This window comes from Acinonyx jubatus, chromosome D3, assembly GCF_027475565.1.
Source record: "Acinonyx jubatus isolate Ajub_Pintada_27869175 chromosome D3, VMU_Ajub_asm_v1.0, whole genome shotgun sequence".
In the NCBI taxonomy this organism is placed as follows: domain Eukaryota; kingdom Metazoa; phylum Chordata; class Mammalia; order Carnivora; family Felidae; genus Acinonyx; species Acinonyx jubatus.
The window spans coordinates 15,311,003-15,330,520 of NC_069392.1; the positions used below are offsets into that span (position 1 = coordinate 15,311,003).

The following is a 19,518-nucleotide window of genomic DNA, read 5'->3' on the forward strand; positions in this document are numbered from 1 at the left end:
TAATACCACTATTAGTGGTAGTGGTGGTTGTTGATTGTTTGTTGTAATTTCTGTTGCCAGTGATGTTTCTAACTCTGAAAGCGGGTCTTTGACTCCATGTGAAGAATCTGGACTTAATTTTCCAGATCTGAGGTTATAAATTGGCAGCCCAAAGGCCTAATTTACTCTGCAAATGTGCGTTCTTTGCCCCTAGTGTCTTGTTAAAAAATGACCTTCCACTTAAAAATAGGAATCTTTTGCATAAAAATCTGTATTTCTACATTCACTTGAAAAATTAGAAGATCCAACAGCACGCCAATATTCTGGAGGCAAGGCCACTTCTTTCTTTAGCTCTTGCCCGACTGATTCACACAGTACAGTGGCTGGCTGAGATTGAGATCCCTGTCTTAGGTGGGAGAGAGGTGACGAGGGGACGTGACACTCCTGGCAGGTGTGGTCTGCGTCAGGGCGGGTGGGTGCAGCGGGGTGGGAACCCGAGACCCAGGCTGAGTCCCAGGCTGGCTCCTCCAGAGGAAGCCTTGCCACTCACTTGTGTTCAGTATGGCTGGCTGGAGAGGCCAACCGCCCGAAGAGCTGGGGTGATGGGGAGTGGGGCGTGGGTAGGGGGAGATGCCTAACTTTGGGAGGGACAGTGACTCTGGTGCAAGAGGTTGATGTATGTCACGAGATCAAAATCTCTCTCTCCCTCCCTCTCTCTTCCCCCTTCCCCACTCTCTTCCCTCTCCTGCTCCCCCACCCTCTCCTTCCCTCTTTCTTTCTCCTTCCCTCCCCCTCCCTCTCTCCCCTCCTCTGACTCACTCCTTTTCACCGCCCCCAAGATCACGAAGCCGGCCCCGAAAGTCTCACCGTCACCGCCATCACCATTGCCCCTCCAGGTCCCAGAGTTCGGAGACCCGCTCCTCAAGCTGTGAGAGCAGGTAACCCCTCTCCCCAGGGAGCCTCCCCCGACACTGTCAACACCTCCCTGTAGAGAAAAGGGACGCTGCCTCCAGGTACAGGAACAACAGTAAGCACACGTGTGTGTTTCCTAAGGGTCAGTGACCACTGCCACTGCCATGGTGTGAGGTGCTGAGCCCTCTCCCTGAAGTAACTACACGATCCCCTCTGCTACTCCATGAGGTAGCTACTGTTCTTAACCCCCGTTTTAAAGATGAGGAAACTGAGGCACAGAGGGGTTAAGGAACTTGTTAATCAGCTACTAAGTGACGGAGCTAGGAATGAACTGCAGAGTCTGGCTTTGGACTTGGTGCACTCTCTAAGCGTTGCTCTAGGCACAGAGAAGCTGAACAGCCTATGAAAGCACCAAGTACCTAGTTCTGCGGCCCTTGCGAGTCGGGTTTCTCCCAAACAGGACCCTCTCTGTGCTGACACATTAGCTGTCCCGGCCTCAGAAAGGGGAGGAGGGCTCTCTTGTGGGTGAGAAGAAACAGAGCGCGGCTTTGTTGATGTCGATGTTTGGAACTGTTGATGGCCAGAGGATGCACCAAGGCCTCTGGCTTCTGGATGTCACAGGCTGCTTTGTTCATCCCTGTGGGCTTCCCACATGCTTGGCGACACGCTCAGGTCACCCAGGGAGATTTTAAAGCGTCACTGTCCTGGGGGGGGCTGGGGGGCTCAGTCAGTTAAGCGTCCAACTTTGGCTCAGGTCACGACCTCATGGTTTGTGAGTTCAAACCCCACGTTAGGCTGTCACTGACAGCGTGGAGGCTGCTTGGAATTCTCCCTCCCTCTCTCCCTGCCCCTCACTGCTCACTCTCTGCTCACATGCCCCTCCTCCCTCTCTCCCTGCCCCTCACTCCTCACATGCCCCTGCATGCTCACTCTCTAAATAAATAAATACATACATACATAAATAAACTCTTTAAAAAATAAAATAAAATAGGGGCACCTGGGTGGCTCAGACGGTTAAGCGTCCGACTTCGGCTCAGGTCCTGATCTCACAGCTTGAGAGTTCAAGCCCCACGTCAGGCTCTGTGCTGACAGCTCAGAGCCTGGAGCCTGCTTCGGATTCTGTGTCTCCCTCTCTGCTCCTTGCCTGCTCGTGCTCTGTCTCTCTCTCTCAAAAATAAATAAACATTAAAAAAAATTTTTTTAATAAAATAAAATAAATTAAATTAAATTAAATTAAGTTAAAAAGTCACTGTCCGGTCCCACCTCATCCCACTTAAATCAATGTCTAGAGGAAAAAGGAGAAAGAGGAGAGGGGGAATATTTTCCTAGTTCCTACAGGCAGTGTGCTACAGTTTCAAATACATTTTTTTTTTAATGTTTTTTTATTTTTGAGAGAGACAGAGAGGGACAGCACGAGCAGGGGAAGAGCAGAGAGAGAGACACACACACACACACACACACAGAATCCGAAGCAGGCTCCAGGCTCCAAGCTGTCAGGACAGAGCCTGACACGGGGCTTGAACCCACAAACCATGAGATCATGCCCTGAGCCGAAGTCAGACGCTTAACCGGCTGAGCCACCCATTTTCTCTCTTGATCATCCCAGTCACACCATCAACTAGACCAGGGCTTCTCCACTTTGGCTGTACTTTACGGTCACCTTGGAAAATTCTTGAAATGCCAAATTCCTGGATCTTACTCTCTTGATGTTCCGATCTAGTTCAGAGGAGGTGGGGCCAGGTCAGTGAGATTTTTAAATCTTCCTTCAAGAGGCAGATGTGGAGCCGAGCGTGAGAAGCATTTGAGGAAGGAAACGCAGACCCCGACGTGTGCTGCCGTCACCAAGTCTTGGTGTTTCCCCTAAACACCAAAAACCGTAAAGAGCATCGGCATCAGACAAGGTTGCTCTGTGACCCTGAGTGGCCAGAAAAAAACAAGGCCCCTCTGTTGTCAGGCTGGAGGCCAGATAAAACAGGAACTTTGTCCAAGACCCAAAAGTGACCCAGCGTCTCCCTATCCTGGCTAGCATGAGGGACTGTTGTTCCTTTTCCAGTTTTAACCTTGGCCTTGGTCTGGGCTCCAAGATTTATGAAGAGACCCAGCCAGAGGATCACCTCCACTTAATGACAGCATCCAATCCAGAACAAAGCACCAGTTCCTTGAAGTCACCTGCCGCCCGCCCAGAACACTCCCGTACAGGGAAAGCCTACACGTCCCTGTGGTGTGTGCTCTCCCTCACTGCAGGGAGCAGTAAACGTGCTTATTCAGCCACAGGCGTGCTCCTGGTGGCCTTTGTCTGGAGGGCATTGGCGCACTGAGCTCAGGTGCATTACTGACATGGAAATGCAGAAAACTCCACCGTGGTGAGCAAAGGCATCTGAGCAAGGTCACAGTGACTGGCAGAGTTGGGACAGAGACCCAGGTCCGGAGGTGACCCAGCCTGCGCCCTTGACCCCAGGCCCAGGCTGAATCAGCTCTCAGCGGCTAAGCCCTGCTGGCCTGGGTCGGAGGACAGTGCAGAGAGCTTGCCCTCAGCATGCTGCCCTCTACCTCACCTCTTAGCGAAATGGCTACCTCTGCAGACCCTGGCCTCGGCCCCCTTCTGCGGTCACCGCTCCTGGCGATGTTGCTGTCTGAGCTCCCCAGTGCCTGTTGGGCTGAGGGACACTCCAGTAGGCACTGGCCACACACCCAGTGAAAATGATCAGGAGGTCCCAGAGTACAGAGGGACATTTCAGAGCATGACCAAGAGGCATTGCTTCCTAGTGGGGCGGAAAAGTCTGCCCTGGCCCTGGTGCTGCCACTTTCAAGCTGTGTGACTTCAGGCAGGTTCCCAAACAGCACTGAGCCCCAACTTCCTCGTCTGTAAAATGGGAACTACCTGCCGTGTTTGTGTTGTGTCTTCAAGTTGCAAGAAATGCCCTAAGAGGGCAAGTGCCATGCAAATCAGTAAGGTGTTACTTTTATTACTACTGTGACCCAGAGCTAACAGGCTAGCAGAATCTAAATATGCCCTGTCTAGAGTCAGAGATTCCTTTGGGTTCCGCTGCAGACAGCTTGACGAGCTTACGCAAGGCATCTTTGCATTTTTGTCAGCTACGTTTTTTTCAAAAGTTTTGGGTGGCAGTCAATATAGGATGGGTCTGTGTCACAGGCGGCAAAGTCACGCACAAAGACATACGGATGTGTCCGGTCATATTTATAGGCAAACACAGTGGGACACACCCAGGCATACACACGGTCACATACAACCACACTGACAATCACACACGCAAAGGACACTAAACCAATCAGGCTAGGGATGTTTTCTGTCCTCCCAGCTACATTCCCAGCCCCGAAGACAGTGTCAGGTACACGAAGAAACATTTTTGGAATGAACAAATGAGAGAGTGAGTGAATGAATGGGCAGGGGCAGGGGGCAGACGGGCAGATGGACGGACGGGAGAACGACAGCACACGTGGTTCATACAAACATACCCAAACACATTCCACAGTCCTCAGATCCTACTGGCTCTGCCATGCTCCCCTTCAAAAGACCCTCACGCCTGTCTCCCCTGCCCCCCAGGCACCGCGGCAGGTCCCCCGAGGAAGGGCGGAAGTCCCGCCGAAGGCACTCCCGCCGCTGCTCCGAGACCCTCGGCAAGGCCAGCCCCGAGGCCCGCTCCAGCCACCCGCCCAGCCAGCCCCTCCAGATGCTCAGCCTCCTGTCGGCCAGGGGTGTAGTAAGTATTCCACACAGCCTCCTCGGCCAGTCTTGGCCATGACACCGGGGGGAGGTGGAGACACAAGTTCAGGGCAGTGTACGGCACATTTTAATTCGGTTTTGGGCAAATACCCCGCTGTTTTTCAGACCTCAGTATTGCTTAACCAAAGGGTCATTCACCAGCCTTTAGCAGCACTCGGTTGGGGGAGGAAGTGAAGCTAAAACACCCAGGCTTCTTATCAGGGAAACGTTGAAAACTACGTGTCGGTCTCCAGAGTGACATCTGCAGGAATGCATGTGGGAGACACTGGAGGAGGTTTCTTTGGGGAGGAAGGAAAAGAGGGGGTCTTTGATGTACCAGAGGCATTCCAGCATTTCAGTGAAGTCTGCATCTTTGACACCAGCTCGCCTGCAGCATTGATTAGCAGCTGGGATTTGATTTCACCTATATAAACACGGCCTTGACTGTATATGAGAATTTTCCTTCAAGGAGCTCATAGCACTTGCTCTGTGTCCTCTCATGTGTCTACACAAGGTCTCAGGGAATTGGGGGTACGGCTGCTCTCACTGGTGCCTTTCACAGATGGGACAGAAAAACCAAGGCTCAGAGAGGTTACGGTCTGAGGTAAAGCCACAGAGCAAAGCAAGAGTGAATCCGATTGAGCAACCCCACATTGAATGGAATCCTGGAACGCTCCCCTCAGGTCAATAAGGAGGAGCTGGAATGTGGCTTCAGACAGTCTGACACCAGGAAGTTTCCCCGGGCAAGGGCTTTAGAGTTGGATCTGAACTCAGGTCCTAGCGCTGCTATTTGCTGGTTGTGTGGCTTTGGGAAAGTTGCTTAACTTCTTTGAAACTCAGCATTCTCATTGGCAAACTTGAAATAATACCACCTGCATATGGGGTTGTTGGGGACATCCAGTAAGATAAAGTATGCGAAGGCCTTTTGTCGATGCTCAGGGGATAGAGACACAAACGGGAGGAGATGCAACGTTGACACAGACTCCAGTCGCAGCTAACAGCTATGAGTGTCTTCTAGCTATGAGTGAATCTGAAAATTTCAGATGAGGTGAAACAAAGGAGAAGTTCAGTGTACTTACAGGAAGGTCAAGGAAGGGAAGGCCATGGTAAACACTAGCTGGGCCTGGTTGATGCAAGTTATCACCTGCAGTGCATTCTGGGAAACTCTTTTTTACCAGGCAAGGCACCCTGGCTCACCAAGGTCTCATTTTGTCCACATCCTCTGCCTAGCTAGAACCATCCACAACTTTCCCAGCTCCCTCCCCTCTTTGTAGAAGGGCCTTGTGATTGCTGAGTAGTTTGCAGATGGAAAATGCCCACCTGCATTCCGCGCCCCCCCCCCCCCCCGCCCGGCCCACCACCACTGATGTGTTATAAAATGTCTTCCCAGCATGGCAGAGAGTCTGTGGAGGCCTAGGTGGGTGCAAGTCTTGGCTTAGCTGGACAATTCCTTCTACTCCTCTCAGCCTCGGCTTCCAAACCTGGCAAATGGGCATGCCAAGCTCATCTGTCTCCCAGGGGAATTGTTGCCAAGTTAGAAATCAATTTACAATAGCAGCAAGAAGAGGCAGAAGAATTTAAATGAGTAAAACTCACCCTGTCTTTCTGGTCCTGGTATTTGTGGCAGCCCAATTGGTGGCCCCAACTGACTCTCGCTAAAAAGTGCCATTGGGAACAACTGGCCTGTTTGATCCCCTTCCTGGGATGGTTTCCTAACAGGCCAGGTCTGTCCAGATGTTGAAAAAGGCTGGATGTTACTAAAAACAAAAAACAAAAGAGTGTGGTCCTCCCACGCCAGCTGGTAGGGAACCAGTTTGGCTATTGGTTCTTGAAGTCTCAGTGCCTCCCACGGGTCCAACCCCTCTCAGAAGAGCTGAAGGCCCATCTGTACCTAGAAGGGACAGGCATTAAGAGCTCACCTAGCTCAGTGCCCTGATTCCAAGAAGAGAAAACTGAGACTCAGAGAAGAGAAATGACTTCCGTGGGCTGTGGCAAGTTAGAGTTGTTCAAAACATGGGGCTGTGCTTATGCCGTCAAATACTGGCCCTGAGCTAGGGAGAGTTACTTAAACCTTTTCGGGCCACAGTTTCCTCATCTGTGTAAAAAAAATGCACATAATAAGTCTTTTCTTCAAAAACCCTGCTGTTAGGACAAAAGCAAACTAGTATGAGAAACTGTTCGGCTCGGTGCCTGGCCCAGGGGAAAACTCAGCAAATATTAGTGGGTGTTATGACTACAGCTTTCCGGGTACTGCTTGTGCACTTAGCAACTGTGGGACCTTGAGCAAGTTGCATAAACTTTCTGTGCTTCAGTCTTCTCTAAATCTGCAAAATGAGGGGAACGGTGAGACCTGCCTTGTAAGAGGGATGTTACGAGGATTCGATGAGTTAATGTAAGTAAACGTTCCAGACTGTAACACACAGAGATAGCCCTATGAGCCAGGCACTTTTGTTAGAACAAAAGTAGAGGAAGAAATGCTACTTAACGGTCGCTGCCAACAATAGTGGAAATAGTAATGGGGCAATGACAATAGCAGCAGCACTGGTAGCAGCAGGAGCTGTAGCAGCAGGAATGAGAGTGTGGCTCCAGGCCCAGGCTAGTCCTCGCAGGACTTGGGAGCAGAGCCGGGGCCTCTGTTTCCTCTGTTTTCAGTTTCCTCCATCCTAAATAGCAGCTGCAGCCCCAGTGGCTAGCCCCACCCTACTCACGGTTGTCTGACTTCTGGGGGCATCAGACACCCCCAAGTCTAGCCCTCCGAGTGCCCTCCATGCTAGACCCTTTCTCCTCTTCTCTCTTGCAAAAAGGCAGAGATGGATGAAGGTGCCAGGTTGGACCACAGGTTTCCTGAGCTCCCTATTAAAGAGAACAGCAAAGGCACTGCCCTTGGAGAATCCTTTCAATCACTCATTCAAATCTACCAAATATCCACAAAATAATCCATCAAGGGTCTGCCGTGCCATGGCTCTCAGGATCCGGTGAACACACAACAGTCTGTGCTTTCTTACGAGGGAGACAGACAAGGTAAAGACTGTAAAAGACAACACACAACAACGAAGCAGAGATGCTGAGATGCGGGGGGGAGGTAGCAGGCGGGGCAAGGAATTAGGGCTAGCATTAGGTTAGGGCAGAGAAAGTAACAACTAACTGAGAAACTGGTGGTGAGCAAGAATCAGCCAAAGGAAGCAGGAAGCAAAGATTGGAGTCAGGGATGGAGGCAGAATTCCAGGCCAAGAGATGGGGTTCTGGGGATAAGCAGGAACCTGAGTGTGAAGGGTCTTCTATGCCATGGTTCCTGCCACACTCCACTGCAGGTATTTCCTATGCACGGCTCATTAAAAAATCAAGGACTGGCACATTACATCAAGGGGGGCCTATCTGCATACATGAATATGCAAATTCAGGGCTCTGTCTTATTGAAATCCTAGTTGGTGAGCTAAAGATAACCTGAAGCCCTCTTGCTCAGTCAGAGTCCAAATCCAAATGGAGGGTCCCAAGGAGATGATTTAGGGACCCTTCACAGTCTCATTCACGTTCTTTATCTCCACTCAACCATCTCTGTCCAAGGCATCAGGGAGACAGAGATGAATAAAACACTCTTCCTGAACTCCAGAGCTCGGTCTGGTAGTCAACAGCAGGCTGCAGTGCAGTGAAATAAGTGTTGTAATTAGGGCTGAGATTGAGTCAGTGAGCACCAGTTCCCCCTTTAGTTGCCACAATATTCAAAAACTTGCACAATAGTTGGTTAATAGACCCTCTCACCACACTACCCCCAAGTCACCAAAGGTATCCCCTCCTCCCTCCCGTAGTACCTCTGGACCTTCTCACAAGTTCGGCAACTAAAGCGTGATACCTGATAGCCTTAGTACCAAGGCCAGCTACCTTTGGATGAGGCAGTATCCACACTCAACCAGTTACTGACTATTGTGACTATCAACCATGGTGGTGATGGAAGTAAGTATAATAGGTAGTAAGACCACAGAGAAAGGACCAGACAGTGTTGCCTTGGCGCCTGACGGGGCTTTACAAATAAAGGAACATTTGAGCTGAGCTTTGAAGGATGGGTTCCCCAAATTGAGATGGCTGATGAATAAAGGGAGGGGGAGATATTGCTATGTGCCAGGCACTTTTGTTAGAACAAAAGTAAAGTAACATTATAAACTATCCCATATTTTGCACAGCTGTTGGGGTTTTTTTGGTCTCAAAAACACTTCTTTGAGGTAGATGCAACTATTATCACCATTTTTCAGAGAGAAAAACAGGCTCACAGAGCCAAAGAGACTTAGGTAGGTGGCCCAGCTGGGAGGAAGGGGAGCTGGTATGTATCATGGCTTGTGTCTCAGGAGCTTACTTTCATAGCCAGAGGACCGACTGGATGGCAGAGAGGTTGGTGGTGCGAAGCCTTGGCCAAGCCCTTTCCCTGTTGGCATGGGGCTCTCTGCTAAATCTGCCCTCACTGGAGAGGGAATCTGGAAGAGGGCTGATCTCTAGGACGCTAGACCAAGGAGAAGGACAGGCTCCCTTCCTCCTTCAGCCTCCAGCTTTGGCCAATAGTTGCCATGTATTCCTTGCCAACAAAAACCTGCAGACGCCATAAGAAAAAGAGAAACAGAAGGAGAGGGAGAAGGAGGTGAAGGAGAAGGAAGAGAAGGGGAAGAAGAAGAAAAGGAAGAAGAAGAGAAAGAGAAGGAGGAGGAGAAGGAAGAGAAGAGAAGAAGGAGAAGGAAAGGAACAGGAAGAGGGACAGGAAGAAGAGGAAGAGGAAGAAGAGGAGGAAGGAGAAGGTAGAATGGTAGCAGAAAGAACCTGAGATCCATAAAAGAGGGCCTCATGAAATTTGTTAACAGGAGGAGGCAGGAGAGGGCAGTGATGAAGACATGGGCTTTGGAGCAGATCTGTAGACTCTGGGGTCATGATCTTGTCTCCCTGGGAGACCCTGGGTAACAACAACCAACAGAGCCAACTGAGCACCAACTATGTGCCAGTTGCTAGGCTGAATTCTCCACACGTGCCACCTCATCTGTTTCTTATAAGAGCCCTTCAAGAGAGCCCATTTTACACTGAGGAAACCATGGCGTACAGCAATTAAGTGAAAAGGAGCTACATGAAATGGAGAAACCAGGATCCAAACCCAGAAAGTCTGACCTCAGAGTCCATGTGCTTCATTATAAGACTTTCCTTGTGTCATTTCACTTCCCTGGGCCTCAGTGTCCTCATCTGTACCTTGGGCTAATAATCATACCTACTTCATAGGGCGGTTGTGAGGATGGAGTGAGTTGAGGTCTTCATTCATTTAAAAAATATGCATTCGGCACCTACTGTGTGCCAGGCACCGTTCCAGGCAATGGTTGAACAGCAGTGAACAAGACAGACAAGGATCCTACCCTCATGCACTTTCAGTTCTGTATGAGAAACTTAGCCCAATGCTTGGGACATAATCGACGCTCAATATGCAATCATTGCTAGTGTGATTATTTGTCATCGTAGTGGTGTTATTAAGCTTACTCCTAATAAACCCAGATGTGATGGGTTCAAAAAGCTTAATCATATCCATGGTCTGAGGTGACCTTCAGAACAAGCCAAGAAGAAAGGCAGGATGGAGGTATACATCCCACTTTGCAGGCAGGGAAAAGGAGGCTAAGGGAAAGCATATGGCAGCCCTGGTCTTCGGACCCCTGGTCCAGGCTCTCACACATCCTTGCAAAAGCCTTTCGAGCTCTCGCTCAGCTGAGAGACTCCACAAGCCACACCATTTCACTGCAGTATAGAGAAGAGAAGGACCAGAATGCGGAGGAAGGGCAGTATGAAATGGGAATTTGCAGGACCTGTTCTGGTTGTTGTTGTTGCCGTTGCTGTTTTTTAACGGAAAGTGGCATGAGGTTGTCAACTTCCACCACGTCAGCTCAGAATAAAAGAGAAGCAACATTTTCTATCACATAAATGACATCTTACCACCAGAAGATGTAGTACTGACCTGCCCTCCGAAGAAAGGATGAGCCCTTGAATCAAACACATTCAGCCGGATGAAAAACTCATTACAGTGAACTTACTTTCCTCCAGTTCAATTTGGGCTAGTGCAAAATTTGCCTGACTGGATCCATGTAGAGAGTTTTGAGAGCCGGTGGGCTGGGGGCCAGCAGGAGGGGCTTTAGAGGCATGATGGGACTGAAATTGTGATTCCCTCTCAGCTTCCTGTGGTGGGGAGGGGGTGGGGGAGACAGGAGGCTGGACCACCTCCTTGGGTCCAAGGTCAATTGCAGCGTATCACTCTGAGGGATCACCCAGTCCTAAAAGACTTCGTCATCTTCCCACCGTCCCCACATCCCGCCTGCTCTCACACGAACTCCCAAAGGTCAATGAACCCATTCTTTTGCTGTCTTCCTAATTAGTGTACAAAGGAAGATGTACAACAGCAAGGAAAATAAACTTAATGTCTTTGTGAAACAAAAGGATTTTTTTTTAAAGGAATAACCAGAACCCTGTAGCTAAAAGCTCTGCCACACAGCTCTATATTCACATGAGAATTCCCAGTCCCCCATATGGCAGGGAGGGGAAAAAAATTTATAGCCATTTCTCTCCATGGGGCCATTTGAAGCTCAGTAAATGGACTTGTTCAGTTTAATTGGAATTCTCTTCTTGATTGTATTTTTGTAACCTATTAGGCCGTGCTGCCTCTTGATCTCAGAATTCAGCTGAAATTAAATTTTGAAGTGTAAGTGAGAGGTTGCCTTTTTTCCCCCATTCTTGATTAAATAATGATTTGAAACAAAAACAATAAATAACACTTCCAGCTTCCCTGGAGGGCTGAGAGAGACTCCCAGTGAAACGCCAGGAGCTGGGGTTTGTGGTGGGGGGATTTAATTACTTATTAGAAAAACCCAAGTGTTAATGTGGAGTATATTAAGGAACAAGGAGATGAGTCAAACTTGTGAGTTCAAGAGAGAAAAAAATCAGAGTTTCACATTGGAGGGGGCCGAGGGGGAGTAAAGGGGAAACACTTGTTTGCTTTCTCCCAATGGTCATAGATTTGTGAAATACAGTTTGTTCTTAGGAAAAAAAAAAAAAAAATCTGAGCTTGGCAATTTTGACCCAGAAGGGAATAGCTTGTAATAGCTTCAGGGTCTGGATATGACTTAATGGCTTTGGTCTCCTAGTTCCTTCCATTGACAAAAGCCAAAGAAGGATGCAAAGGATGGAGATGGGGAAGACAGTGAGATCTATTTCATGGTTCTGGCAGGGAGAAATGGAGCATACAGGATGCACGGTCAAGGTAGCAGCAAACACTTAGAACACAGGGTCACAAACCTAGATGTCTCAGGGGCCAGGTAGTTAATTGATATAACCAACTGGAACCCCATGGGGTTGGGGGCCAGAAAAACTCATCCCCCCCCCCCACCTAAAATGGGCAGCTGCAATTCTCTCAAGCCAGTTATTAGTGAGCAGGAATGTGGACCCAATGTTGTCAGATCTTAGTCTTTGGCACAAACCAGAGACAGAGTTGTTAATGTGAAACTGTCTCATTCTACAATGTTGGCAGTTAACTCAGATTTACTGTCGAGCAGGCTCCCTACTAAGTACATATATACTAAGTGGGCTCAAGAAAACATAGCTGAAACAAAACATCACTTGGCCTGCCAGTTTTTAAGTGGTGATGTGGGGTGTTGAAGCAGGCGCTGTTCATTTATATCCCTTCACCCTCTCCACTTCAGGGCACAAAGCTAACTTCCAGCTTCCAGAAGATGCTCTCTGGCCGCCAAAGACCATTTTGCTTGGCCATGTGGCAGTTTGGATGTATTAGAGAAATGACACCCCTTGGGTGCAGCCTTCAACTTATGAGTGGTGGGGAATAGGTACATTAATACCCCAGCTCCCTCCTTGGCTGAGATCAACTCTGGAGTCGGTTCCTCACTGGCTCCCACAGAGTCCTTCAGCTGCTCACCATGGCTGCCGGTTTGTGATAACCCATCTTTCATTGGTTCCTCCTCTCCCTCACCTCATTTCCCCACTCTCCTACAGAAGTTCCCTGTCCTCTCAAGATAAACTACCAGCATTCAAATTCCTGTCTCAATTTTGGGGATAATCCATATTAAGACAGATGTTTTTTCACCTAGTAATTAAGCATATCTTACAGGGGCTGAGTTTTTATGCCAAGCCTTAAAGAGTTTTATGCCAGGTCCCGTGAGGGCATTGTTACTAGATCACGGTGGGTCTAGAATGACTCTTCCTAGAAAGTATCTTGAGCACCATTTTTTAGCCTAGCTACAAGGACAGGGGCAAAGATCAGTTAATACACAGAAGAGAAATTCCAAACAGAAGAACCCTTCAAAGGTGAATTTTGCGAAGGCTGTTATCTAAATGAGGAGCAAGTAGGAGGCATCTTGTCATGTCAGTGTCAAGTGGACAACTGTTTGCATCTTATATGAGTATTTGTCTAGAAAGGAGCCACTCCGAGATGAGAGGACAGAGACAAGAACACAGAGGCCTCTGTTGTCTATCATGATGTCCATGACTTGAAGGTCTCCTTTGCATGATCATGGCTGTCACACACCTCCAACACACACACATCCTACCTTCGGCTTAGCTCCCCTCCATATCTTTCCTGTTCTTTGTGTAGGGTGAATGGAGAGCTCTGGAAAAGGGAGAGTCTGAAACTAAGAGGCCATTAAACTATCCAAACGTCTCTAATGAGTTTATTAAAATGTTCCCTTCACCTGGAAATATAGACAGAGCCCATCAAGGCTTGTAAAAACAAAACCAAATAGGGTTAAGCCAAAAGAAGCAGAAATGAAGGTCTTTGGGCTCCCACCTCTTATGGCATCCATAGAGTAACCCTTTAAGCAGGTCAATTGGAATCAGAAGATTTGTATGTCCAGTGCCTGCTAGGGATGCTATGGAACGCTGGTTGTACCCCATATGCAAGTGACTCATCTTGAAATTAAACCCCACGTACCCTCCATTCACCAAGGCAACCGTGAATACTGACCTGAGCTGCTTCAACCTAGAGAAAGGTATATCTTTTTCCTAATCTGTCTGGCCAGAGGAAACACCTGTTTCTAACTCCTGACCCAGGAGGAGCACCTTTTTGTAATCTGAACAAAGTCACCATATGGACTAACAGCCCCATTATGTGCAAATGGCCAGCCCCGGTCCATTTTGTAAACCGATCTCCCAGAGTAGTAGAAGATGGAAAGGAATTAAGGAGACCAAGCATAACTCGTCTGGAAGGCTTCTCAGATCCAGAGCTTCTCACCTTAGCATGGAACTTGATGCCATTGAAATATGTGGACAGAGCCTCTGTGTGCTTTCTCCAAGGGTCCTGGGTCCGAGGAGGGCCAAGAAGGAGAGGAAGAACAGAAGGTGATTCCTTCTCTGCCATAGGCCTGGACCTAGAACTCAGTTCTAGAGGTTATCTCTTGATCACAGAGCCAGCCCTGAGCTGGTCTTGAGACATCAACCTTCAGCTAAGAATCCACCTAGTTTTTTAGAACTGTTTTGAATATGATGGAGGCCAGTCCCTCTTTTAAAAAGCCATCAAGTAAGTTCCCAAAGTTGGCAGTTACCCAGTTGGGCCTCACCAGGGCCTGATCACTCAGCCATCTTCACCACTGAATTAAGTTAGGAAGGGCCCAGGCTTCTGAGCTCAGGCTTCTAAAGGACTATGGAGCAGCTTCATTCATTCAGCCAGATTTAGTGAGCACCTACTCTGCGCCAGGCACTGGTAGTTACTTGGGTACAACGCTGAACTAGTCATGCATGGCCTCTGTCTTCAACAAACTCCCACTCAGATGGAGAGACAGGCAATAAAACAAGAAATTACCCCACTGAGTAACAGTGCTGTGACACACAGAAGCCACTCATTTTTGAAGGAGTAAATGAATGAAAGAGCAAATGAATGAGTGAACTATGGACTGTTGTGCTATGGACTATGGACTGCGGGATTAGAGAAGGCTTTCTAGAAAGTGATTTGTAACCTAAAGGATGTATAAATTTAGCCATGTGAAAGGGAGTAATGGGGAAGAGTATTCTAGGCAGAGGAAATGGCATGTGCAAATGGCCTGGGCTTGGGAGGGCAAGATGTGGTGGCAAAGCCAAGAAAATTCTAACATATCGGCATAGGTTGTGGGGGTCACGGTGGGGGTATGTGGAAGAGATAAGGTCTGTGAAGTACTCAGGGGTGGGTTGCAAAGGATACTGTCATCCATTTTGAAGAATTTATATTCATCCGAAGAAATGGGACGTTTAAACAAGCTGGAGATGTTGGTATTTTCAGGCACCAGAGTCAACCCAATGAGAACATTTCAGAGGACCTTTATCTCTGTTTTCTGGAAGGATGGAAAAGCATGATGCCTTATACAGTTCTCAGTTCTAATTACACAAGTTACGTGTGCATAATAGTCATGGTCAGGTGGAGACAAGCTGAAAGCGTCTCTGAGCTCAGAGTGTGGGGTTGAGAAGGCGAACAGGGCAAAGTCCCCTTCTGTATCCACTAGCCTGGAGGGGCCTCACACTCAGGAAATCCTTGCCTATGGGGACCCATGATGCACCAGGGCAAATGCATTGGAAGTGGCAGCCAGGGCTGGGAACAAGTACCTGGGAAGAGAAAGGCCAGCCTGGATGCCCCAGGGTAGCAAGCCAGTTACAATGGATAGATAATGGAAGCTGTCATACTCACAGGCCCCTTCGTTTGAGTTACCTTCTACCCTCGTTCTCCCCAAAAAGGGCTTGCCTGACCATCCTGGAACCAAGCTCCGGTCTGAGAGCCCATCAGTTTTCTCATTCCTGACAGAGGTGGTAGAAATACACATGTTGCCAATGAACTCCCAGAGGTGGGAAAGATACAGCATCCGCAACTGCAAATGGGAAGACAAAAAGGAGGTGCTGAATGGGAACAGGGCCTTTACCTTCTTTTTAAAGAAGTCTCACTCAACAAAACTCCACTTGAGCAACATTATTTTGAGGTCCCTTGTCCCAAAGCAAAGCTTGCCAGATCACCAAGCAGATAAAGATGACAGGGACGGCTGTGCTGGGGAGAACTTGGTAACGCTGGACCATCACCCTGTGTGCAAAGCCTCCTGGGAGAATCCACAAAGGAAGTTCCGCCTCCCCAGTCCAGAAGCTGACATCCTGAGCCGCCAGAGTTTGCTGTGATTCTCGCAGTTCTGGTGTCTCTGTGCCTCACCCTCGTGACCAATTGCTGAGAAGGCAGACATGGTCCTTTAAGAAAGCCCAAAAGTCCCACTCCTTTAGGCCCAAGTTACCTGTAATAAGGGGTGGGAGGGAAGCAGGCTCTTGACGGTGAGGTCTCACTGATATTGGTGGCCCCAGGACAAGAGTATAGAAGGAGGCCTACATACTGGATGTCTAAATGTTTATAAGTCAAGCCAGCGAACCTAAACAAGATATGTTCTCCTATTCTGTCAAACGTACCTCCAAAATGATCTGGAAAGTCAGGTTTGAATTTAGAACCTCAGACCCCTCAGAGTGGCCGGCCACAACATGGCAGTGGGGGGTGGGGGCGGTGTCCCTGCCTCAATGCCCTGGTCCCTGCCTTTCTCCTCCTGCCTCTTACACCAACCAACACCGTGATGGGCCTCCCACACGTGCACATAGACACCCCAGCCTGAACATCTAAGCTCTGTACAAAGAGTCACCCTTGGACCTAAGAGTGTGCACACCTAAAGCATGGTTATGTCCCCAGGAGAACAGATCCATGGATGAGCCTGCAGAGATCCTGAAAGGGGTCCCAAGGGCCATTTAAACAGAGAACAGAGAATTCTGGGATCTCAGGTACCCATGAACTGGTAGTGCCCTCCTGGCCTCACAGATCTCTTGCCCCATGAGGATAGTTACTGCTGGAGGAGGTCCAGGGCAAAGATTCCTCTCACCCACAGCTAAAGAATAACAGTAGTATTGGCAGGGGCCAGACCAAACCCACTGTGTCAATCACAGCCGTGACACTGGTCTGAACGTTTTAAGAAAACCACCCACTGTGCTTCTAAACACAGACACCATTGCTTTCCCAAGGGCTGGCTCAACCTCCTTTCCTCCTTCATCTGTCCCAGTTCAGACCCAAACAGGACTCTGGGAAATGCTCCCCGTTCCCATTCACCCCAAATCCAAATGTCCAAGCCCCTCCCAAAGCCCTTTGGTCACAAGCATACCCTCGTGATCTGGATACCCAGACAGAGGCAAGCTCCAGCCCCTACTGCATTTTCAGCAAGGGTTTCTTGATCCAACTTGGGCATTAAGGGACTGATGAGGTTAGTGTTGATGGCCTTGAGGTCCCCTTGCTGAGAAAACCAAACAGATCTGATGCCTCACCTGTTAGGAACACTGAAAAACCAAAACTCAAAGCTGAGGGCCAAGTGTGAGGGTGTGCAGAAAGGTGTGTGTTTTTTCTTGTCATTTTCGACTCTAATGATGGACTCACGTTGCCCGCTCTTCCCTTTCTCTTACACCTTACCTACCTACTAAAGGAGGAGCTCTTGCTTGGTAAGTGGATATAATCCGCAAAGACATGAGAGAATTTATTAGAAGCCACTCGAGAGCCTTAGCTACCTTCTCCAGGGGGAAAAGGACACACACAAATGATCGTAGAGAGCTTTTTTTTCGTTTGTTTTCAGTCAGACTATTTGACTTCCATTTTTTTTGTCCCCCTTTCTTTTCCCCTTTAGTTGAAAACTACTAAAATGTCATTTTGTGACCTTGACTTTATATTTAAAAAAAAAAAACTTCTCTTTATTTCATTTCTTTTCCCCTTGCAATATTTGTTTAGGGTTCTATTCAGGGAACTTTTTTCTTTTAAAAAAAAAAAAAGGTCAAATTCGTTGAGGATTTGGTTGAAGTTTAAAGTTTTGGCTTTATCTTTTTTTTTTTAAGTTCCAAGATATGTTTTTCATGTCCATTGCCCCATTTCTTTTCCCCTCCCCCTTCCTTTATTTTTATTATTGTTTTAGCTTAAGGGTGTTTATACACCCCCCCCCTTTCGATTGAGTTGTCTGTTTTGTTTGAGTTAATTCATTAGAAATTAAATTTTGTATAATTTCCTTTTTCTTTTGTTTAATCTGGATCGCATGCTTTTTCTCTGCATGATACCTAAATCTTCCAGTTATTCTAGCAGGGGGTAAAAAAAAAAATATCTCCTTTCTGTGGTATTCTTTCAGGAATTTGTGCTTTTGTTTTTTGGCGTCTCTTCTTTCCTCTTCTCTCTCTCTTTCCTTTCGTTACAGTGCATCATGACGGTAAACATTTCTTGGTTATTTAGACACAGTGCACAGGCCCGGCGATCAGCAGTGTCCAACGGGTGTTTTTGCTTTCAGATCACTGGGTCGGGGTCTGCAGCTGACCTCTTTACCAAAACAGCCAGCCCGCTCACCACCTCCCGAGGACGCTCCCAGGAGTATGACTCAGGCAATGACACCTCCTCACCACCCTCCACGCAAATCAGCTCAGCCAGGTCACGGGGTCAAGAGAAGGGGAGCCCCGGTGGGGGCCTAAACAAGAGCCGGGAACTCAACTGTGGAAACACCTCTGATTCAGGGAACTCCTTCACCACCTCCTCACCCCAGAACAAGGGGGCCACTTTGGAGAATCTCTCCCCCACCAGCAGGGGCAGAGAGTCAAGGTCAGTGCACTTAGGCTGGGTGGGGGTGGGGGGTGGGGGGTCCTGCCTTAGCTCCACCTTCTCAGTCTCTCACCTTAGCCCTCTACCCACCCACTCCCCACTCCTAACCCAGGACTCTGATTTGCAAGAGAGAGAAAACTCAACTCAAACTGGCATAATTTAAAAAATATACATCCAAGGATATCAGCTTCGGGTACAGCTGGATCCAGGGGCTGAAATCTATCTTTCCCATTACATCTCTGAGCTCTGCTTCCCTCTCTATTGGCTTCATTCTCAAGCAGACCCTCCCAAGCATGGGCACATATGCCAACCATTCTGCAGGTTAGCCAGCCAACGGAAGCAGAATGCCTCTTTCCCAAAAGTTTCAGCAAAATACCAAGGCAGATTCTCATTGCTTCTCCTTGGCCCATCTTGGTTCATCTGCCCACCCTTGGATCAATCACTCTGGCCCAGGAGATGCTGTGCTTTTGGCAAGAATGTGTCACACGCTACCATCAGGGCTAATGAGTAGTCTTCCCACATACACAAAACTTGGGGGAGGTCTGGTTCTCTGAAGGAAAAGTCAGGGTACTGATATCAGGAGGGACAGAGGCAGGTGCACCCGGGTGTCTCATTCAGTGAAACCTCCGACTTCGGCTCAGTTCAGCTCAGGTCATGATCACATTGTTCATGAGTTCCAGCTCCGCATCAGGCTCTGCAATGACAGCATGGAGCCTGCTTCGAATCCTCTGTTTCCCTCTTTCTGCCCCTCCCCCACTCTCCCTCTCATGCTCGCTCTCTCTCAAAAAAAATATTTTTTTTTTTTTTTAATTTTGTTAAAGGAAGGACAGAGGCTGGGCAGGCAAAAACAAATGTCAGTTTTACCATTAATCTCAGGAGAAAGTCTAACATTAAATCCATTGAAAGTCAACTGTCATTTTAAAAAGTTCAAATGCATTGAAAATCTGTGGCAACAGAAAAACCTGCTCCTGGATGTTTGTAGCAGCTTTATTCATAATTGCCCAAACTTGCAATCAACCGAGACATCTTTCAGTACATGAATAAATAAACAAACTGTGGTCCATCCAGACAATGGAATATTATTCAGCAATAAAAAGAAATGAGCTATCAAGCGATGAAAAGACAGGGAGGAGCCTGAAATGTATATTGCCGAGTGAAAGAAGCCAATCTAAAAAGGCTACATCCTGTATGATTCCAACTATATGACATTCTGGAAAAGGCAAAACTGTGAAAATAGTAAACAGATCAGTGGTGACGGGGTGGGGGGGGGAGGTTAGGGGGT

At 48.2% G+C, this 19,518-nt stretch overlaps 1 protein-coding gene and 1 long non-coding RNA gene across 2 annotated transcripts in view; one reads left to right on the forward strand and one right to left on the reverse strand.

The window, feature by feature from the left end:
• Positions 1-19,518, forward strand: part of SRRM4 (serine/arginine repetitive matrix 4) — a 152,059-nt gene that overhangs the window by 122,609 nt on the left and 9,932 nt on the right. The window contains exons 7-9 of the mRNA XM_027043916.2: positions 819-917; positions 4,457-4,613; positions 17,932-18,236. Coding sequence (XP_026899717.2) covers positions 819-917; positions 4,457-4,613; positions 17,932-18,236 — 561 coding nt within the window. The remainder of the gene's footprint in view (positions 1-818; positions 918-4,456; positions 4,614-17,931; positions 18,237-19,518) is intronic.
• Positions 1-19,518, reverse strand: part of LOC113595078 (uncharacterized) — a 33,398-nt gene that overhangs the window by 8,740 nt on the left and 5,140 nt on the right. Inside the window, exon 2 of the long non-coding RNA XR_003415524.2 lies at positions 2,591-2,751. This is a non-coding gene — a long non-coding RNA (uncharacterized LOC113595078). The remainder of the gene's footprint in view (positions 1-2,590; positions 2,752-19,518) is intronic.